The following is a 22,454-nucleotide window of genomic DNA, read 5'->3' as shown; positions in this document are numbered from 1 at the left end:
GGATAATGTGCGGCCGCTAGCTACAGTACTTAGCTAGCTGATGACAAAGCAACACGACATTTTGGTCTTGCTTCCCGCTCCGGATAAGAAGATATTTCTGCCACGTATCCATGGAAATGGACGGCGGCATTCTGCATGGGACAAAGTCGCTTCAGTCTACTACGCAGTGCGATGGCGCCGCATGTTCACCCAGCTCGGTTCATCGGCCTTCCATCACGCGGCCCGACCCGGTCAATTTGAAGCAGCTGGTCTGCAAGAGCATAGGAGAGTGGTGATTATCGCCTCGAGGATTCCATGGCAACGAGTTTTCGTCTAGGATCACTAATGTAAAAGTTAGTTACTTTTTTTAACATTAAAAGTTAGTTAATTATGTAACTTGCTTGCGTTGAAACTAATATAAATAAGAGGTAAGGAGAGAAATATGATTAGGATTTCAACCCTCTTTGAAAGTTTATACGTTGTGCCATTGATGCTTTCATGCTTTGTACTTGTGAAAATGAGTTGTGTGTGTGGGGAGGTGACGAGGTGTTAGCTGTGCACCGGAGCAAAATTAGATTTGGACTGCATGCTATCAGTGGTAGATGTAGAATTTTAGTAAGGATGTTCCAATTTAACATAATTTTTTTAATACCGTAAATATAACGTGCCAACATACAAGTATAGAATTTTATCAAAAGCACAATATAACTAGATTAATAAATAAGCTCTCGAGCCTGGAACACAGATGCTAGGATTTAAGTTGAAATTTCTTGAAGTTTTTGAGTTAGGAGTTATTCAATCCGAGTTCAAAGCTTGTTGATTTCGATGACAAAGTTTACATATATCCGAGTCCAAAGTTCTTTGATTTTTTATTGCAGTGTCCAGGATTTCGAGTTCAAAGCTGCTGACACTATATAAAAAACAGATAAATAAGACACTACATAAGTGACGAGTCGTCAGGACCTGTCACTTAAGAGTCATAAGTGACGGATCCTGTTACGACCCGTTACTTATATAGCCTTTGGTCGGGGCCGAAGCACGACCCATCACTTTGACATGTCATCAGTGACAGATCATAAAGTTACCTGTCACTGATGATATTAGTGACGAGTGAAGTTATGACCCATCACTAATGACTAACTCGTCAGTGGTGGATCATCCTAAGCTAGTCATCAGTAATGGGTCACGTTACGACCCGTCACTTATAACTTGTCATCAATGACGGGTCTCGCTAGGTCAATCATAAATGATAGATAATGTTACAACCCGTCACTAATGACTCAACTCTGTTATTATAGCTGGTTAGGTACTGTCTTTTCTTACTTAATTTGTCCAACTAAAAACTAAACGTATTATGCAGATCTGAAAAGATATTATACAGAAATGTTACAACCATACTATAGCTGAACATTTACGCATAAAAACACACATGTAAACACTACACTTATAACCATGCTATAGCTAAGATTCAAACTAAAGAGGTATGAGACTACAAATATTTACAGAAAAATACATCAACAAGTTACAACTTATGTTTAGCCTATTTCTTGAATTTCTATTCACACGTTGAACAAAACTGGTATAGAGTACGACAACGTGTCATAAATATTTTTTATTTTTCTCTTATTTTTTCTCACCTCAGTAGCACCAGAATAGTAACCATTGTACATTTCTACTCAAGTTTGGTGTAAGTATTGGTGGCCATGGGCATGAACGCGTGTTTTGAAAATGCTGTAGAAACTTTAGGGGGGAGAAGTCAATCTTCCAAGACGAATTTGGTCTTTAGAAATTTGCCAAACCTGACAAAGTGGGGGGGGGGGGGAGAAACGCATATAACTTTTTTTTATATGTCCGTAGAGTAAAAAAGCATCAAAATTGGAGTCCATATGAAAAAATTATGTTTGTTTTATCGAATACACTCCAGATCAACTATTTGCAAAAATAGTCATTAGTGACGGGTCAAGATTACGACATGTCACTGTTGTATAGTCATTAGTGACAGATCACAATTATGATATGTTATTAATGACTTTCGGTAGAAAAGGTTAAAAGGATGAAATATCAAGCTTCATCAGAATGCGTGTGCAGGTACCGTGGTAAGGGGGCTGTGTGCGATGGGAGGTCATGTGTTCGATTCTCATAGAATACAGAGTATAAAACCAATATAAAAAATAGCAAGTGACTCGTGGTAAGTTGTGATAGCATTTGCATTGAAATGACTCAAGTGAAATTTTTTTTTTTTTTTGACCTTTTATGTCAAAAATACAAAAAACTTTCATAATTCATTAGTGGCGGGTCAAGCGGACGACCCATTATTTATGATAAGTTATAAGTGACGGTCACAGTTATGATCCGTCACTGATAATCTTTATAAGTGACGGGTCGCTATTATGACCTATCATTAATATGGTCATCGATGACAAATTATAATTGTTATCGATGACTAGTCATTAGTGACATGTTTAGTGACCCGTCACCTATGGCGATTATCACATATCACTGAAGATATTTTTTTCACGTAGTGTGACTTATATCAAAGATGATATCCAAAGTATAGTCGCTATTATGACCTATCATTAATATGGTCATCGATGACAAATCATAATTGTTATCGATGACTAGTCATCAGTGACATGTTTAGTGACCCGTCACCTATGGTGATTATCACTTATCACTGAAGATATTTTTTTCACGTAGTGTGACTTATATCAAAGATGATATCCAAAGTACTAATAATTAATATGAGGTCAATGTTGAGAAATCGAGTTTAAAGTCGTGTGCGAATATAGAGGGCCGGTCGGCACATGATTCCTGTTTCTCACACAAGCGCGTGAAATGGATGGCCCATAAGAAAAAAAAAATCTAGTTCTTGTAATATTGGCAAAAAAAAAAACAAGTATGACAGTTATTTACAACACTGGTTTGTACACCCATTCTGAGATATAAATTGTTGAATATTGGCACTCAATGATCCCATAGGATCATGGTGTCTCATATTTATAGAAGATGTACATGAAAATATTACATGCATGATCAATAGAGCATGCCAATCAAGGGAGACGCAGCTCCAAGAAATGAGGATCACCTTCTATCTTTAGAGGATGACCTGCTATGTTTAACACCCCCCTCAATCTGGACGATGTGAGACTAAGTGCAGATTGCGCCTAAATTGAGTAAACAATGATGTGCCTAGAGGCTTTGTCATGATATCAGCTACCTGATCTTTGGACGATATGAAGCGAACTTCAAGTTGTCGAGACGATACACGCTCTCGAACAAAATGATAATCAACTTCAACATGTTTCGTGCGGCGGTGAAAAATAGGATTGGCAGACATGTAGGTGGCTCCAATGTTATCACACCAGAGACTGGGTGACCGCACTTGAGAAATTCCAAGCTCGCGCAAGAGAACCTGAAGCCATATCAATTCGGCAGTGGCATTTGCAACTGCCTTGTATTCAGCTTCTGTACTGGAACGTGACACAGTCGGTTGCTTCCGAGAGCTCCATGAGACAAGATTGCCACCAAAAAATATAGTATAGCCACCAGTACTGCGGCGATCATCAGGATTCCCAGCCCAATCGGCATCGGAGAAGGCACTGAGCAAAGAAGACTCCGACCGTGTGATGCACAAGCCCATATCAGATGTGTCACGTAGATAGCGCAAAATACGCTTGACTGCCGCCCAATGCACAGTAGTTGGTGCCAAAAGAAATTGACAAACTTTGTTGACACAGAAAGAGATATCCGGACGTGTCAGGGAGAGATATTGAAGAGCGCCAACAACACTCCGGTATCTTGTAGCATCTTTGGCTGAGAGGGGATCGCCACTGTGCAAAGATAGCTTGTCACTAGGAACCATAGGGGTAGAAACACCCTTGGAGTTGGACATATTGGTCCGAGCCAGAAGATCTTTAATATACCTTTGTTGTGTCAAAACAAGGCCATTGGAAGTGTGATGCACTTCAATCCCAAGAAAATAACTGAGGTTGCCAAGATCTTTCACCGCAAAATCAGCTTGAAGTTGGGTAAGTAGTCGGTCAGTAGCCATTTGGGAAGAACTGACAATAATAATATCATCAACATAGATCAGAATATACATCTGAATGCCCGGTTTGTTGAGAATGAAGAGAGAAACATCAGCCTGAGAAGCATGAAACCCCAACTGCAGAAGTTTTGAACTCAAGCGAGAAAACCACGCGCGCGGAGCTTGTTTGAGGCCATAAAGAGATTTATCCAGCTTACAGAGATGATTAGGATATTTGGAGTCCTCAAAACCAGGTGGCTGTTTCATATACACAGCCTCATGAAGAAACCCATGCAAGAATGCATTCTGAATGTCAATCTGGCGAAGTGTCCAACCACGGGAGACAGCAAGAGATAATAAGAGTCGTATGGTGGTTGGTTTAACCACAGGGCTAAAAGTATCCTCATAATCGATCCCATACTGCTGCTTGAAACCTTTAGCAACCAACCGTGCTTTATGGCGATCAATGGACCCGTCTGGCTTGTGCTTGAGCTTGAACACCCATTTGCAATCAATGACATTGAGCCCGGCACGTGGAGGAACCAAGTGCCATGTATCATTCTTGAGAAGAGCATTAAATTCATCTTCCATAGCACGACGCCAGAGGGGATGCTTCATAGCAACAATGTGAGAAGTGGGTTCAGAATCAGAAGACTGAACTGCATAATAAGTAACGGTGCCATCTGTACGAACTTTCGGGCACCGAATATTGTGCCGCAGCCGTGTGCCATACTGGTGTACAGGAGGCGCCGGGACGGTTGCTGCTTGCTGGCCAGCATCATCGGATGGTGCAACAGAGAAATCTGCAGCGGCGGCAGTGTCTGCTGTGCGGACGCCAGGGGACAAGCCAGTAGAATCCTGCGCGCCATCATTAATGGAGTGTGGTGCGTGATCTGCGGGGCCCGGTAAATCAGGCGCGCGATCCGGGAGGCCAGAAGTACCAGCGCAGCTGTCAGAACCGGCAGGCGCAGCTGGTGTCATCAATGCTGGAGAAGATTGCATTGGATTTTCTGCATTCAAAGAGTTAGCAGGAGGCAATATATGCATATGATTAGTGTCCATATTTAAACTGCTACTATCCAAATGCAATGGCCGAAAATTAGGTGGGTTGGGAGCAACGCTGGTGGAAGGATTTTCAGAGAAAGGAAAGACCGTCTCATCGAAGATAACATCCCGGGAAATATAGACACGTCCGGAGTCCGTATCAAGGCATTTATACCCCTTATGAAGAGAACTATACCCAAGAAAAACACAGGCTTTAGAACGAAAGGAGAGTTTTTGTCTGTTGTAGGGTCTAAGATGGGGCCAACAGGCTCAGCCGAATATCTTGAGCATAGAATAATTCGGGTGGACTTTGAGAAGGCGTTCGACTGGGGTTGTATTATCAATGACACGGGTGGGAAGCCGATTAATGAGATAGGTTGTGGTTAGGAAAGCCTCATCCCAAAACTTGATAGGCATGGACGCATGGGCCAAAAGTGCTAGACCAGTTTCCACAATATGACGATGTTTACGTTCAGCCGAGCCGTTCTGTTGGTGGGTATGGGGACAAGATACGCGATGAGCAATGACAAGAGACCGAAAAAATTGATTATGGAATTTTTGGTACTCCCCACCCCAAGCTGATTGTACACACTTAATCTTGGTGTCTAGGAGACGTTCAACATGAGCTTGAAATTGCAAGAATATACGCTGAGCATCGGTGCGACTATGCATCAAATAAATCCATGTAAATTTGCTGAAGTCATCAATGAAACTAATATAGTACTTATAACCACCAACAGATTGAGGCGCAGGACCCCATACATCGGAAAAGACAAGTTCTAAGGGGAATTGAGACCGATGAACTGAAGTACTATACGGCAATTGATGACTCTTTGCTAATTGACACGCATTACAAACTGAAGGACACGACTCCTTGACACATGGAAGATTATTTAGGCTCAAGATGGATTGAACGACCTGGGTAGAGGGGTGGCCAAGCCGGGCATGCCACTGAGCTCGACGCACAGTGACACTCAACAAGGCTTGCTTGAGGAATTCAACATCAGATGGCTTAATGGGATAAAGGCCGGACTCACACCTTCCTTCCAGCAATTTCCTCCTCGTGACTCGGTCCTTAATAAGAAAATAATAAGGATGAAATTCAAAAAAGATATTATTATCACGGGAGAGTTTATGAACGAAAAGAAGATGTTTAGATATGTCGGGAACATGAAGAACATTATTTAATGCAAGAGGACGAGTAGCAGTATTAATAGAACAAGAACCAATATGCGTAATTTGCAAACCTGCTCCATTGCCAACTTGAACGCTTTGACCACCATGATATTTTTCCCGCAGGGCCAAACGATCAAGATCACTAGTGATATGGTCCGTAGCACCTGTGTCACTATACCAATTTGGATCAACGTTGTAGGAGGAAGTCGCAGCTACAGCAGCGGAAGGATGCTCGGCCTGGTAAGATTCATCCATGCGGTACCAGCACTTGACGGCAGTGTGACCAATGCGACCACAAATCTGGCAGGGAGGACGAGACGTGCCGTCACGACCACCACGATTGAGAGGCCCACGGTACCGGCCAGACTGGTCACGGCCACCACGGTTGGGAGAGCCACGGAAACGACCCCGCGCACGAGCGCGTTGGGCGCCACCACGCCCAGCAAAATTGGCATAGGCGCCAACATTCAGTTGCATCTCGGCCTGATGCTGGAGCTGGCGAGCTTCAAATGACAGGAGGTGGGCGTAGACATCATCGAGCGTGAGTGCCTCACTCTTGGTGGTCATGGACGTCACTAACGGATCATAATCCGGACCAAGACCAGCCAGGAGGTAGGCAATGATTTCATCATCACGGAGAGGGGTGCCAGCGGTAGCCAACTCTGATGCAAGTCCCTTGACCTTGCGAAAATAATCAGAGGCAGGAAGATCTCTTTTCTTCGTGGTGGCTAATTCAATGCGAATCTGGACTGCACGAGCACGGGTGGCGGAGGAAAACATCCGCTGAAGAATATCCCATGCCTCTTTGGAAGAGGTGGCCGAGACAACATCTTGTAGGACCTCCTCGGTCATGGAGGAGAGAAGAGCAGTCAAAAGTTGTTGGTCTTGATCGTACCACCGGTCATAAGCCGGGTTTGGTACAAGCTCAGCATCCGCAGCCAACGATGAAGCGACGAACTTGGGCGGTGCCGGTGTGGATCCATCGAGAAAACCCATGAGCCTCGCACTCCGCAGAGGGGGTAGGAGCTGAGCGCGCCATAGCATAAAGTTGGTTTTGGTGAGGCGAATGGTAACTACTTGGTGAAGAGGAATTGGTGCAAAGGTGCTGGCCATGGTAGATTGCATCGAATTGGAGATGGCGGAGGGGAGGAGGAGGAGGAAGAAGAAGATGTAGTTGATATCTTTAACGAAAAAGCCTTGGCTCTGTTACCATGTTGAATATTGGCACTCAATGATCCCATAGGATCATGGTGTCTCATATTTATAGAAGATGTACATGAAAATATTACATGCATGATCAATGGAGCATGCCAATCAAGGGAGACGCAGCTCCAAAAAATGAGGATCACCTTCTATCTTTAGAGGATGACCTGCTATGTTTAACATAAATCTCGTCCAAACAAACATAATACTGTTCGCAAAAAATAAACAAATGAGCACTAGACGAGCACAAATTACGGTGCATAGTTTTCTTTTTCTGAGTGAATGAGCATAGTTTTATTTTATCTCATTTTACTGGATCTCTGAATAATTTAATTAATTAATCAAGCCTTGTGGGCGAGCTGCTTGAAGGTGACGGGAGTGGTGTACTGGGCGGGGCCGTCGTAGAAGACCTGGGCGCTGATCATGGCGGACCGCTGCGACGGATGCACCGAGTCCCAGAAGATGTAGCGGTCGCGGTTGGCGCAGAGCGTGGCGGTCGGCAGGCACTCGCCCTGCGCGCCCAGCCTCCCGCTCCCGCAGCACGCGCTGTCCGAGCTCACGAACCCTACAGCACAGATGACACACCATCAAATCACGTCACCTCGTCGAGCTCGATCCTCTCTAGCTATAGCTCGAGCTCTTACCGTGTGCCAGTGGATTGGTGAAGGTGGCCTGCGCGAGGCCCAGGGAGTCGGCGAGGGAGTAGGCGAGACCTGGCAGCTTGGGGGCGAGACCGGCAAGGAGGGAGCCGAGCACGCCGTCGAAGCCGGCGGCGAGCTGGTTCAGGCCGTCCGCGCACGCGCCCGTGGCGTTGAGCACGCGCACCCGCGGCGCGCAACCGACCGGGCCCACATTGATGATGCCAAACTTCCTCGCGCCCAGCTTGTACAGCTCCTGTCAATATTAATCATCCACCAACAGGTACTAATAAGATTTTTTTTCTTTCTTTGCTTTCTGAAACAAGATGTATATATAGTTTATATGGAGTGAGTTAGTATCAATGAAAGAAGATGATTATCTTCTGTATAATACTAAGCTAACTCCAGGATAATTATTTATTAAACGAATTATTCTAGCTGGGTACGTATCAACGAGAGGTACAGCTAGTATGTATGTATATATATTGGAAGAGGTAAAAAAATTGAAGCCAATTACGTCCTATACATCAATATCTTCTGAACCTCAGCCAGTCGGTTATGATCAATCTGAAAGTCGCATGCATGCATATGGTTGACAGTGCCGCCTTGGGTACGCTACACATGCATCACTCATTCGGTCATTCCACTTGAAGTCTTAGACTAATCGTCAAATCTAATGTTTGTTATGTCCTACTCTACCATATATACATGCTTTCTGATCAAGACTTTTCTATTAAGTTATACTCTTCAACTTGTTACGGTACGTCATTCACAAAAATTAAACAGAATATATAGCTTTCCAACAGATCAGTTAGGGAGGTCTTTCGGCATAGATTTAAAGGAAGGAAAGAGATCAAAAACAAAAAACAATGGTTAATATATACCGTGATGGTGGTGGAGTAGTTAGAGAGAAGGCTGTCGTAGAACGCGGCGACGTCGCTCTGGGTCGCCGTCTTGTTCTGCTTCGCCTGCGCCGTCGCAAAGGCGAAGAAGTCGTTGCTACCGACGCCGACGAGGAAGAAGGACCTGGCGAGCAGGTCGCTAACCACGCGTGTGCCCACCTTGGCCTCCATCTCGGCCTTGGTCGACTCGAAGAACCGCACCTGCTTCGACAGCGGGATGCAGTTTCCCGCGTTCTGCATGCAAACCAAAGCACCAAATTAGCCACTCGGTGGTTAGCGGATCGGAGTATTTATATAGATATGTGTGTGTGTAGGAGTAGCTCTAGCCTTCTAGGTTGATGGCTGTTAGTGTACGTACTTGTAACTTTGTTTACCTAACCATTGCGCAGCTTGTAAGTTTCTTCCGCATATATATACAGAGCAGAAAAAATAACTGCTTCTAAGTTCCTTTTAATTTGCCGACATGCATGTGAGCATTCTTGCATGGTGTGTGATGGATGATCCCGACTCACAATACATAGCATATGCATCATTCCTAGGTTTTGGAGTGAAGTTGTGTGGATTCTGCTCACGATGTCAGCCGAAGGGTTCACCGACTGAACACTATAGTACTCTTGATCGTTAGCTGATCCCTTATCTTACTCCCTTCAATTAGCTGATCGTTAACTGAAACACTACAGTATTTTACTCTAGTTCACATTCCCTTTTTCTTCTGTTAATTTTGTCCTTCCATTAACTTGAGACAACCACGTTTACTTGTGTAATTAAACTATATACATATATGCAGTTTTCAGAAGAGGGTCTCAGCTCTTACAGTGGAGTCCAGAATCCCAGCTCCTGCCGATGCATAGCTTACTCCTCTAGTGATGGCGCTCGGGATCAGATTATTGCGTTCTTTGAGTACCAGATAAGCCAGAGGGCTCTTGTCGAATCCCAGAGTCTTTGCTGCACATCATACATGGACATAAGCAGTTAAGTACCATCATGCATGGTGATGCTGATGCACACACATATATATAGAGAGACGACATACGTACCAACGAAGTCGGCGGTGTTGTAGCCGTTGCTGAACCTTCCGGTGGGCTTGCCGGAGCCCGGCAAGTCGATGCCGTAGTAGGGCTTGTCAGCCCTGGGGACGTCCTTCCCCGGCAAGTGGTTGTTGTTGCCGACGTCCAGCGTCGAGTCGCCGAACACGTATATCGCCGGCACCTGCCGCACGATCTTACTCGGCCGGATGCCGGCGACGGCGCCGAGCACAAGGCTAAGAACAAGAGCCTTCATGGCCAGCTCGTACCCCATGATCGATCGATCTCTATAGCTTACTGCTAGCTAATAATTAAGGAGAGGTTCTAAGTTCTAATCAGCCTTGTATACAGCGCTAATTACTTACTGTGTACAGGTACTTACTATTAATTTCTTGTACACAGTATTCCTCGCTGATTAGGTTGTGAGTTCAAATGGGCAAGGGACAGCTATTTATAAGCAAGCACTCTCTAGAGGCTTTCAACTCATCGACCAATTCCCGTCCTTAATTACTATTGCAACATGTGAATTCATACTTTACATCCACTTTAGCTAGCTTTAAGTTGACTTTGGAGTTAAATATGCATATATGTGATGCCCTAGGAAAGTTCTGATGATCAGAAAGGTGAATGGGAATGAGCACGTACGCCGTATTCGTCCTTTTACCCTGTCAATATCGAATAGGTCAGTGCGCATGCATGTGTGGTCAGCGGAGAACTAATCTCACCATTTATTGTTTAATTTGGTCAGCATCCATCGGTTCGTTAACGTGTCTGCTGTCTCGTTGTCAACTATAACGTTATGTATCCTCCTTCCTTGTCAGCGGTAGGTACGTCCTCCTTATTTTTAAATGTAGATCCACATCCTGACATCCATGCGTTGTAACCTCGTTTTATACAAAAAATCTAGTAACAGTGATATATAATCAGAAACAAACAAACAAGCTAGTCATGTATGATTTTCAAAACTGCAGGCATATAAGCATGTATTTGATCACATGAAAGAAATGCAAAGATATGTCTACTTTTGTATTTTATCTTGTTGTATGCAGCATAGCTAGCGTAGAGGACTAGTACTCTTCGTGATCTTTGTAACGAAAGATTCGAGCAATTTGGAAAATCTGGACATGACTTATTTTCCATTTATTGGAGAGATTTGGTTGTATGCCCTGTGCAACACTGCCACAGAAATGCTCATCTCACACGGGAAGTCCTTATCTCCCACGGATTACGAGCCGTTATAGCAATATCATCAAAGAGTTTTTGCCAATTATCTCCATCGAGTAAACAAGCCGTGAGAGATAAGTCGAAACCGTGTGAGACAAAATGTAAGAGATATTGTGTTCTAAGGATAAAAAAAGATGAAAAAAACCTTTTTTTTTGAAGGGGGGGGGGGGGGGGTGTTGCCAGGCCACCCCTCAATTTAATTCCCAATTTCCTCACAATTTTCTCAATGTGCGTCTCCCAGGATTCAAACTCAAGACCTTCCTGTGAACCAAACCTTACCGGTGTGCTAGTTTGCGCTTCATGATAGGGTAGCAGAATATAATCTTTTTAACCTCTTACTACATAATTAACACAATAACTTAGAAACTTAAATCATACAAGTTTAAATCATGTTAACTTTGAAATTTAAACCCTGCTACGTAATTTAAACAGAACTAAAATTAATATAAAGACTGCTCTTTTCATCGCACACAAAGAAGATCAGTACATGCATATCCTTAGCTTTACTTAGCTAGCTACACTACCAGGGATTCGTATCCTCTGAAATTGCTTACAACGCTATGACATTAACCCTCCTGAACTGTTAGATCAAGAACGGACATACCAGATTGTCTGCTATAGTACATTCCGGTGATTTTGCTTCACAACGTCAGAGGATTCAGAACCATACTACGTTGTCGGCGCCTTTTGCGCATCTAGTAACTGATCTTTTCATATTAAGAAAAGAAAGATCAATTAAATTACTACAAAATATATCCAGATTTTAAACAAAATCTCGTAATCCGGATCACAAAAGCCATTCTACTAAATCCAGATTTTACCCTGCAATCGGGATTAGCATGTCACCTACACTTAACTACTCCTATCAAAGGGCTGTTAAATCTGAATTAATTTGCTAAAATTTGGATTAACGTTGTGCGTGCATGCATCACCTACGCTAGCCTAGCTATAGCATGCTACACTACCCAACCCTCTCCGCGGTGCACCATCTTTGCCATGGCCATCTTCACTGCTGCTTCTATCGCTTTTGTCGCTGCCACCACCGCCCTCGCCACTAGTGCTGCCGCCCTTGCCACCACCATCCTCCTCCTACTCATCATCGTCGTCCTCCTTGTTGGAATGGAGTGGCATCAGCTCCTATCCGACAATGGCAGCAGCGGGCTTCCCTCCAACCAATGGTAGTACTCAAGATCATCCTTGTCAGGCTCTGGGAACTCATCGAAGGATTCGGTCTCCTCATCGGTGGACAGCAGTTCCACCACCACCTCCTCCTTCGACGACTCTAACGTTGATGGAGAGAGCGGTGCCAGTGCGACCATGGCGACTGAGGGCCGACAGTGGAGAGGGTTGGAGAGGTATGGGGAATGCAACAGAGTGGAGAATGTCGCCGGTCGGATGGGGTTTTTAGAGAGAGGAAGGATAAAGGATGATCTTTTGCGTGTCTAAGATGAAGTGTATTTATTAGTCATGAGTGGGAAACATAACCATGAGAGAGAAACTTGCCCTAGGTATCCACAAGTGTTACATCCCAAAATACTAATTATGTAATTAGGTATGCATAATCGTCATCGCATGTGCTTGCACGTGTTTGTCTATCAAAAACCGGTTAAATATGTCTCAAACACCTTAGAGATGGTTTAGATCACTTTAAAGAATCCCTACATGCCTTGAGAAGAAAACGAATGGGAGGAGGCTGATGAGGGGAGATTTAGGAAAATTTCACACCACTAGTGAGAGCGGTCAGGACCAGTGAGCATGACATTGAGCATTGAACATGGTATTGAGCATTAATTTTTTGTTTCACACGTTCCTCAACAGAATGGTGTGGTTAAGAGAAAGAATCGCACTTTGATGGAGATGGCTAGGACAATGCTCGATGAGCATATGACTTCTAGAAAATTTTGGACGGAGGCTATTAACATAGTTTGCTATATCTCCAATCGGATTTTCTTACGCTCAATTTTGAATGTGACTTTTTATGAGTTGTGCTTTAGGAGGAAGTCGAAGGTTTCTCATTTGAGAATTTTTGTCTGTCGATGCTTCATCCTAAAGCGTGACAATCTTGATAAGATCCTAAAGTGTTGCAATCTTGATAAGTGCGAGTTGTGTTTTACCGATAGAATTTTCTTACGGTATTCTCTTCATGGTCATTCTTACAGGGTTTATAATTTTGACACTAACATCATCATAGAATTCTGTGATGTGACTTTTGATTAATCAACCTCGTGTACTAGTCCTACTTTCGAGTGTGCATGTGACAAAGAGATTGGCGAAAGCATGAAACAGATGATGAAGACGATGTGTTGACAAAGTCAAGTGAAAAGGAAGCTGGTACAAGTGACAAGGCAGTTCGAGGGATCGAGAGCAGAAAAGACTTACAGACGGTTAGGATTGCAAGACGGAGTACACGTGTCGACATCAAAGTGCTTGCTTAAGGTGTAAGCAAGTGGTGAGTCACACTTTGAGAAGTGTGCAAAGGGTTTCACGGTTGGGCCTCAAAACCGTTGGAGGATTAGAGGAGTATGTGATACCATCACGAAACTTGCGTCGAGGTGAAGCTAAGTCGTGAAGGCGTCGTGGCCGTGCGATGGACAAAATAAGAAATAGATAAAAATACTCTCGATGGTAGACATGAGTGTACTACAAGAGAAGAGTATTTTAGTAACAAGCTAGAAAATTTAGAGGTTAAGTTTCCTATACCTATATATAGAGGGGTAGGATTATAAGAGAGTTGAAAATAGTCATTTGATCTCCTTGTGCTACTCATTTGAGAGCCTAGTGCTAACATTTTAGAGTAGAGAAAGATGAATACTTAGTATATGTAATATGTGAGAGTTTTTGAAAACAAATTCTTATAATGCGTCTAAAATAGAGCTGACCTCTTTGAGTAATGAAGTTTATGTTTTTGCATATACTCGAATTCCCCTTCTTCTGGTCTCTCTCTTTTGGTTCCCTTGCAAGTTTGCAAGTTTTACTTTTTTGATTGTGATTATCTTATTGATTTTCGTTTTCTCTTTTAGCTGCGATTTTTCAACCTTAGGAAATTATTTTCTTGCTACTAGAGGCATAAATATTTATATACTCATATATTTGAGAGGATCTTGAATACCCTTATTTTTAAATTATCAACTTGAAGAGTTGCTTCTTTCGGTGACTATCATTTTGCTTTGTTTTTCGTTTAAGTTTTAAATTTTTATACTCAAAGACACATAGAATGTTTTTGAGTAAAGTATATGATTCATATTCTTTCTGTGGAGTCATGTTATCTTAGATTTCTTTCGCCGTGTCTTTCAAAAATTTATACTTTTATTTATATGTTTTTAAGAAACGTTATATAAATAAAAAGTAGATTATCTATTCCGCACAAAATTTATAAGACATCACTTCACTCTCCTCGTAAAGTCGCCGTTCTCGGTCCTATGGATTGGATCGTAAAACTGTTCCGTTATCCCAAAAAATTGAGTGCGGGGAGAGTGACCTATTCCATTTTGGGAAAAACAAAGAGATCCTCAATAGTTAACTGCTCTGGGCCAGCTGCTTGAAGTTGATGGGCGTGGTGTACTGGGCCGGGCCGTCGTAGAAGGCCTGGGCGCTGACCATGGCGGACCGCTGGGAAGGGTGGAAGCGGTCCCAGAAGAGGTAGCGGTCGCGGTTGGCGCAGAGCGTGGAGTTGGGCATGGAGTCCGCCTCCGCGCCCAGCTGCCCGCTCCCGCAGCACGCGCCGGCGATGTCCGTGTACCCCGACGCCTGTGGGTCGGCGAAGGTGGTCACTGTGAAGCCGTAGGACTGTAGGAGTCGGCCAGGGAGTAGACGGGTCTGGGGGCGAGGTCGCAAGCATGGAGCTGAGGGCGCCGTCGAAGCCGGCGGTCATCTGGTTCAGGCCGTCGGCGCACGCGCCCGCTGGGTCGAGCACCCGCACCACCGGCACGCACCCCAGCAGCCCCACGTTGATGATGGCGAACTTCCTCGCGCCCATCGTGTACAACTCCTGCATGAATGCATGATCAGTAGCTATCAATCAAATTATACAGTCATCAAAAGCAATAATTGATGCCGGCGAATGATTAGGCCCGTGCCGTACCGTGATGGTGGCTGAGTAGCTGGAGATGAGGCTGCTGTAGAACGCGGCGACGACGTCGCTCTGCTGGTCTGCAGCTGACCTGCTCTGCAACTGCTCCGCGGAGGAGAACACGAACAGGTCGTTGCTGCCGACGCCGATGAGGAAGATAGACCTGGAGAGCAGGGCGTCCACAACACCGGAGTCCAGCGTGGCGACCATCTAAGACTTGGTGGCGTTAAAGTACCGCACCTGCTTCGACAATGGGGCGTTGTTGCCCGCGTTCTGCATGCATGCATGCATGATTTAGTTTCAAGATTATCTAATGCGTATTTTTAGCTAGCTAGCTTGCATGCATGCACCTTGTTTCTTGATCTACGAGATGGAGCACACTTACAGTGGAGTCGAGAATCCCAGCTCCTGCCGACGCATAGCTCAGTGCTCACACCACTAGTGAGAGCGGTCAGGACCAGAAGGCCGGAGCTTGTTGCCAACGACAGATAAGCCGGAGGGCTACTCACCAATCCCATGCTTTTCGCTGCACGTACCATATAGCAGATGCTAAAAAATAGGCGGTTGTTTATGAAAAGAAAACGAGGCACATTCAATGGCTTATAGACATCTTCAACCTTTTGACACCTCTACATCCCGACGTTGTCCTCACCTTTACCCATCTCTAACACCGCTCCCGCTACCGGATCTGCTGTCGTCGCTTCTACCATAGCCCCAATCTTTCGCCATTCGTGGCCCCGCCGTCTTGCCGCTCCGTCCCTACGGGTCCGCCTCCTCCGTCAAACCAACCTACCATAGCCGACCTTCCTCTAAACCTGCTGCCCATTAGAAATCCACTTCTGCCAACTCCAAGTCCTAACCTCGTCACCGTTTACCCCGTCACCTAATTTATGCTCTAGATTTCAGACACCGAAATTTCGAAACATGGTACCGTATATACACCCCATGAACCGAGCCGCGATCATATTAAGCACTCCATGCGTATGGTATAATGCACAAACATATATATTTTTTACAAATGATGACGTATAGTATACGTACCGACGTAGTCAGCGGTGTTGTAGCCGTTGCTGAACCTTCCGGTGGGAATGGAGCCCGGGAAGTCGACGCCGAAGTAGGGCCTGTTGGCCCTGGGCACGTCCGCCCCTGGAAGGTAGCTGTTGTTGCCGACGTCCAGTGTCGAGTCCCCGAACACGTACATCGCCGCCGACGAGCAAATGCATGGATATCACAAGGCACAGCACAAGACCCTCCATGGCCAAGTAGCAGCACATGATCTCTGCAGCTGCTGCTACTATCTAGCTATAGATGAAACTTCTACACCGTTCACGGAATTATAGGCCTGCAGGCTGCAGGGTTTCCAAACAACTGGACCAAGTCCTGGCCTCTTATAGTTATTGCGCCATCTCACAATACTAGTTGAATATATATACGAGATCGGTACGGTGCTTATAGGAAAGTTGTGACCAATCGAAAGAGAAAGGAAATGCATGACAAGATGCTTGCATGTGCAACTTGGCCGGGCCGGGTGGGTACTGCATCCGTGCATGTCATTTCAGCTACTGCACAATGCAAATTAAGATACTGCATACATACATAACGAACGGAATGAGGTAATGATTAATCAATTCGGTTCGTTAGGTACCCGTCGTTAGCGTGGCGTGCCTGCTACCTCGTTTTCAAGGTCAACTGCTAGGGAACTGAACTGCATCCAATAGATCGAGGTTCGACTTTCGAGAGCTAGCGCTTAAGAAACAGAGTTTGCGCACATGTCTGTCGTTAAAATCTCAATGCGTGGGTCGATCCGCGGATGGATCCAATGTCATGCCGGAGACGAGAGGAGACGAGACACACGGCCGGCACTTATTTGCAGTGCAGTAGCTCTGCAGTCGAAAGATTCCGGGCCGTCACTCGTTTTTAGACAGTGGAAACTGAGATCCGAGGTGATTGGAAGAGACGAACCAGGCAATTTTCACCCAGGCCCGCTGATCGAGATCGAGAGTAGTTGTGATTTGTGCCCAGTCGCGCGATCAGATAGCATCCATCGATGCATACCTCGCCTTCTTCTGCTGCTCGATATGTATGAGTACGAGTGTTTGGTGTATCGTTCACTCATGAAGCAAGCTAAGGTGTGCGTACTATACATTAGCAGGGGATGTACGGCTAGCTTTAGTTGGTTAAAGGTGTGGATTTAAATCTAGACTATACAGATTTGATTATTCTTCGATGTGAATTTAGATGTTTATTTCTTCTTATTAATAATTCTACCTAGTTCTTATTAAGTTGGTTTTATTTTTTTTATATACATTAGCAGGGGCAGTAGGATAATATAGGTCTGCAAGAGCAATGAAGGAGCAATCAAAACTAGGACTGTCAGGACCCGATACGTCTCTTAGAATCATACGATCTTACAAAACTGAAACGATCCGTATCGGTCTATGGATCTTAATTTCATATGAGTAGGTAGGATCAGTGGGATTAAACATAGGACCTGATCCTAGCAACATTGTCATTAACATCTAAAATTAGGTAATACTTATGATTATTTAGGTAAAATGATTGAATTGTGAATAAATAATATTTAAAATTAAGTTAAATTGAAATTGATGTGAAAAGGTGTACTCAAATGGTCAAATATACAAAAACTCAACTAAATTTATTAAAATCATCATTGTAAATATCCATTTATTAGAACATATTGCAATTCTTATATCAAATCACTACCACATCACAGGTCATCAGTGTCGCTTAAAAATTGCCATCAGTAGCGGTTCTTGGACCAGCACTAATAGTCTGAAAATGCTATCAGTGCCGGTTCTTAATTGGAACTAGCATTGATAGTTGGATCCAAAAATCGATATTCTAAAGCAAAAAAAATGATTTTTTTTTTTTTTGCAACCAATCAATGACCAAGGCCTAAGCTACCCCACACGCACACATCGTCGTCACGTTTTTGCTCATGTGCATTCCGTTGGATTCGAAGCAGCGACCTCCTCCCTCAAGTGTATATTCCTTACCATCTTATCTATCTCTCCTCCCTCGAGTGTATATTCCTTAACATCTCACATATCTCTCATTGCTGATAGCACTATAGGATATTTTTCTTTTGACCCCTCCTGTTGAAAGTTTATCATAATTATTTCGCTACCTAAATTACTTTATATGAAAAGGTTGTCAACCACAAAGTTATAGATCTTATCGAAAGCTATAATTTTCATATATAGTTTGTCTCCACCCGACACCGTATGAAAAATTATGAATTTCAAAAAATCGGTTGTCATCAACTATCAGTGTCGGTTCATAACACGAACCGGCACTAATATTCCCTTCATTATCGATGTCGGTTGTGATACGAACCGGTACTAAAAAGTCACTATCACTACCGGTTCGTAGCTAAAATCGGTATTGATAGTGATTTTTCAGTGCTGGTTCTTAGCGCCTCAAACATTATTTGCGCGTGAGAGTTTAACAACCGGCACTGATACGTCTTCAATATTGATTTTTGCACAAACGAACATATGTGAAAAGGTGTACTTAAATGGTCAAATATACAAAAACTCAACTAAATTTATTAAAATCATCATTGTAAATATCCATTTATTAGAACATATTGCAATTCTTATATCAAATATATGCATTTTCCAAAACCTGATAGAATCATGATTTTACGATCGGATCCTGTTAAGCAAAAAACAATCCTACCGAGTATCCCGATCTGAGAAGCTTGGGCAGGAGTAAGAACCACACGATCTTATTGAGCTAGCTACCTCATGCGATACACACCATTTGTTAAAATCTAATCAGGCTCAGGTAAGATGAGCAAATTCGGGAGATTAGAAGTTTCTGGAGCACGCGGGCCATACATTACATTTTTTTTAGTGGAACAGTGGAATAAATACATTGCATGGTCGTAAGAACACGAAAAAAAATGAGGCGCAGATCATATGTGGGAGCCGAAATATTGGAATGAATGCGCCGAACACTTTGCATTCGAGCAGCGACAGCCACTTTCTTTCAACCCCATCATCCCTGTCGCGCCTTTGGGTTCTCCTCGCACGCCGGTCTCTTCTTTCTACCTCCATTCCACCACTTCTCCCACTCCCCCATCCTTTCTCCTTTTCTTTTTCCTTCCCCTAGCTCCAGCCACTCCACTCGGCTCGCTCGCCGTTTCTTCTTTCCTTCTTTCTTTCTCGTATTTTGATGTCATATCGATCGTTGATGCCCCCCACGTTCCAACGACTAATAATCAATCTCTCTCTCTCTCTCTCTCTCTCTCTCTCTCTCTCATCATTTCGTCTCTCCTTGACCGCGCGCGCGCCTTATCCATCAGTTGGAGCTAAGCAAGAGTTTCGTTCCCATGGGCGCCCATTTCTTCATCAGTTGGAGCTAAGCAAGAGTTTCGTTCCCATGGGCGCCCATTTCTTCCACGCCACCGCCGCCATGGTGCCGCCGCTGCTCTTGCTTCTCCTTATCACCGGCCAATTCCTGTCTCCCGCTTCCTGCTCTTCGTCTTCGTTTTCCTCCAACTACAACTACTACTGCGATTGGTGCCCTCGCCACTCCACCGCCTCTCTCCTCCCCCCCGCCGCCGACCTCAACGGTAAACACGCGTGCATTTCCATGTGTCCCGGCTCCCGATCAAGCAGCAGTCATCTTAGACTCAATTTTCATATCGATGTACAGAAGGCGGTGCTTGTGGGTACGGTGCCATGGCCATGCCGCTGAACGGAGGCCACATCGCCGCCGCCAGCGCTGACTTCTTCCTCGATGGTGCCGGCTGCGGTGCCTGCTACCAGGTGCATGCGCGAGCACTACCTCTAGTTAATTATATATATATATCCAAGCCTTGTTGCAAATAAGCATAACATCTGTTATTTATTTAATACCGTCTGCTTTCCTGCAGCTGAGCTGCAGAGACCAGCGAGTGTGCGCCGACGACGGCGTCAAGGTCGTCGTCACGGACGCGGTGAAGAAGGCGCAGGCCAACCGGACGGGGTTTCTGCTCGCCAGGACGGCCTTCACGGCGATGGCCAAGCGCGGCATGTCTGATCAACTCACCAGCTTGGACAATGTGCAGGTCGACTTCAGAAGGTACGGTAAATCTGCCGCTTCATTCATTTCAGAAGCTAGCTTGATAACGTCGCAGAGTTGCATTGGTTCAGCGGTAGAATATATGAAATCCTCAAAACATTAACCATCAATTTTTATAGATGCTCCTGAGCCAGATGTTGATGTAAGCACTCAAAGTCGTTATATGTTTAGACATTTTTTAGTTCTACGTCTGTACTACTCACGGATGTAAAATATGGATGTCCTCTGTTTCACAAAAATCAAATTGGGACTGATTTTCGTCGCAGATATATTTGACAACGCGCACGCAGTTGAATGGAGGCATTTTTGTGATATTTCGTCCTTGTAAAGTTGAACCATATGATGCAGGATACCGTGCGAGTACAAGAAGAATTTGGCAATACGAGTGGAAGAGGGGAGCAGGAGCCCGAGGCAGCTGGCCATCAGGTTCCTCTACCAAGGCGGCCAGACCGACATCGCCGCAGTCGAGATCGCGCAGGTACGCCACATGCAACAGTCCGTTCCACGATTCGCGAAGCAGAGCAAGGTGACAGCGAGCAATCTGCATGGCGCAGGTGGGCGCCACGCCGCTGTCCTGGCGATCCATGGCGCTGCGGCGCAGGCAGGGCGTGTGGCGCACGCCCCGCGCCCCGCCCGGCCCGCTTCAGCTTCGCATCGTCGTCACGGCCGGCTTCGGCGGCAAGTGGCTGCGGACGGAGCAGGCGCTGCCGGCGGACTGGCGGCCCGGCACGGTGTACGACACCGGCCTGCGGGTCACCGACGTCGCCCTGCGCACCTGCAGCCTCTCCTGCCGCACCGCCGACGATGACAACGAGGAGCTGAGATGACACGCACGTCACGTCCTCATCGGCGTGAAATCGAAGCGATGATGAAAACGTACGGTACAATGGCACAAGCCAGGCGAGCTTAGCTTGACTGTACATACAGTAACTCGGTCCATGATCCGCCGCATCTTTTTGGGCTGTGGCAGGGGCGAAGACGATGGGCTGTGACCTTGTCCTTTAGCATCACATGTGTGCAAGCAATGCAATGCAATGCAGCGCCGTGTCAGTCGTTGCTGCTTGATCGGCCGGCGATGGGTACAGAGAGAATTTTTTGGCCTGGGGATCACATGAGCATGTTACTGTTGCTGTCACGGACACGGTTGAGTAGGAAGGACACCGGTGTGGCGCTATCCATGCATGCAGATGCAGTGTCTCCTTGTCGTGCAGTGCAGCACGGCTCCGTGATGCGTGGCATTTTGCGATCATTGATTTGGCTTTGGCGGGGCCAATCTTGCCTTGACATTGCACCCCGCTCCTCCTGCGAAGTGAACATCATTTCGATTTCGCGGTATTGTAATGTTGTTTTGCAATTCCCTCAAAATATATATATATATATATATATATATATATATATATATATATATATATGACACCTATTCTATACTCCTAGGAGTATGTACTCCCACATGCAATATACCACCTAAACAAACACTTTATACTCTTTTATCATTTTTAGTATATTCTAATACTAATTCTAAGATACTCCAATATGAGTTGTATGAAAAAAAATTCAATGTTAGCCTTTCATTTTTGCTATATACTCTTTTTTATACATAAAAGAAGTATATACGCAAATTAAGATAAAAATCATGGAATTTCATAAAAATTTTCGTGGGATTTGTATTGTAGTATCTTATAATTACTAATGAAGTATATTTAAAGTGATAAAGAAGTATAACTCATGTGTAAAAGTGGTATATGAGAGGTGGGAGTACATACACCCAGGAGTACATACTAGTTTTCCTATATATATATATATATATATATATATATATATATATATATATATATATATATATGTCTACCACTAAGGGGTAGCGGACCGCCTTCCTCAGCCTCGTTATCGACGCTACCTTTGGCTATCGCCGCGGTGCTTCAGATAGCCTCGTCAACGTCGAGCATCACTGCGGCCACATGTTGAGGGGGTCGCTCTGCCCTTGCTGTGACGCTCCGATCGACCCTGCCTTTGTCAAGCATCATCGCGTCTAACGCTGAGAGGGTAGCGGACTGTCTCTCTCAGTCTTACAGTCGA

At 44.7% G+C, this 22,454-nt stretch overlaps 2 protein-coding genes, 1 non-coding gene and 1 pseudogene across 6 annotated transcripts; 1 reads left to right on the top strand and 3 right to left on the bottom strand.

Moving 5' to 3' along the window:
* Positions 1-6,728: 6,728 nt before the first annotated feature.
* On the bottom strand, positions 6,729-6,868 carry LOC133883787 (small nucleolar RNA Z247). The gene has a single exon (XR_009902995.1). It is a non-coding gene; the product is annotated as a small nucleolar RNA Z247 (small nucleolar RNA).
* Positions 6,869-7,599: 731 nt separating this feature from the next.
* LOC133883208 (GDSL esterase/lipase At1g71691-like) lies at positions 7,600-10,450 on the bottom strand. Its single transcript, XM_062322446.1, has 5 exons — positions 10,007-10,450; positions 9,784-9,914; positions 8,952-9,203; positions 8,074-8,323; positions 7,600-7,994 (listed from the first exon to the last, which is right to left on the bottom strand). Exons 1-5 carry the CDS (start codon positions 10,266-10,268, stop codon positions 7,771-7,773), a joined length of 1,119 nt encoding a protein of 372 aa, XP_062178430.1. The 5' UTR covers positions 10,269-10,450; the 3' UTR covers positions 7,600-7,770.
* Positions 10,451-14,734: 4,284 nt separating this feature from the next.
* On the bottom strand, positions 14,735-16,840 carry LOC133883375 (GDSL esterase/lipase At5g55050-like; annotated as a pseudogene).
* A 2,430-nt stretch (positions 16,841-19,270) lies between these two features.
* On the top strand, positions 19,271-21,719 carry LOC133930333 (expansin-like A4). 4 transcript variants are annotated; one of them, XM_062376971.1, is made up of 6 exons: positions 19,271-19,887; positions 19,971-20,083; positions 20,191-20,378; positions 20,727-20,856; positions 20,933-21,254; positions 21,349-21,719. In XM_062376971.1, exons 1-5 carry the CDS (start codon positions 19,488-19,490, stop codon positions 21,203-21,205), a joined length of 1,104 nt encoding a protein of 367 aa, XP_062232955.1. In that variant the 5' UTR covers positions 19,271-19,487; the 3' UTR covers positions 21,206-21,254; positions 21,349-21,719. The 4 variants fall into 4 exon arrangements, 3 of the variants coding, with proteins under 3 accessions (XP_062232955.1, XP_062232954.1, XP_062232953.1); XR_009911738.1 differs by having other exon boundaries at positions 20,727-21,254; XM_062376970.1 differs by having other exon boundaries at positions 20,933-21,719.
* The last annotated feature ends 735 nt before the right edge of the window (positions 21,720-22,454 follow it).

This window comes from Phragmites australis, chromosome 10 (genome assembly GCF_958298935.1).
Source record: "Phragmites australis chromosome 10, lpPhrAust1.1, whole genome shotgun sequence".
Classification (NCBI taxonomy): domain Eukaryota; kingdom Viridiplantae; phylum Streptophyta; class Magnoliopsida; order Poales; family Poaceae; genus Phragmites; species Phragmites australis.
The sequence above is the reverse complement of the archived record's forward strand: the minus strand, read 5'-3'. Positions and strand labels throughout refer to the sequence as shown.

What these genes read in the sequence shown, in the direction of transcription:
- LOC133883208 (XM_062322446.1), bottom strand. Translation starts at nt 10,268, where the DNA reads ATGGGGTACGAGCTGGCCATGAAGGCTCTTGTTCTTAGCCTTGTGCTC. An exon ending in CAACACCGCCGACTTCGTTG is followed by an intron (nt 9,915 to 10,006) that starts GTACGTATGTCG and finishes TATGATGTGCAG; the next exon opens with CAAAGACTCTGGGATTCGAC. An exon ending in CTGGGATTCTGGACTCCACT is followed by an intron (nt 9,204 to 9,783) that starts GTAAGAGCTGAG and finishes GTTTGCATGCAG; the next exon opens with AACGCGGGAAACTGCATCCC.
- LOC133930333 (XM_062376969.1), top strand. Translation starts at nt 19,488, where the DNA reads ATGTCATATCGATCGTTGATGCCCCCCACGTTCCAACGACTAATAATC. An exon ending in CCCCGCCGCCGACCTCAACG is followed by an intron (nt 19,888 to 19,970) that starts GTAAACACGCGT and finishes ATCGATGTACAG; the next exon opens with AAGGCGGTGCTTGTGGGTAC. An exon ending in GTGCAGGTCGACTTCAGAAG is followed by an intron (nt 20,379 to 20,726) that starts GTACGGTAAATC and finishes CATATGATGCAG; the next exon opens with GATACCGTGCGAGTACAAGA.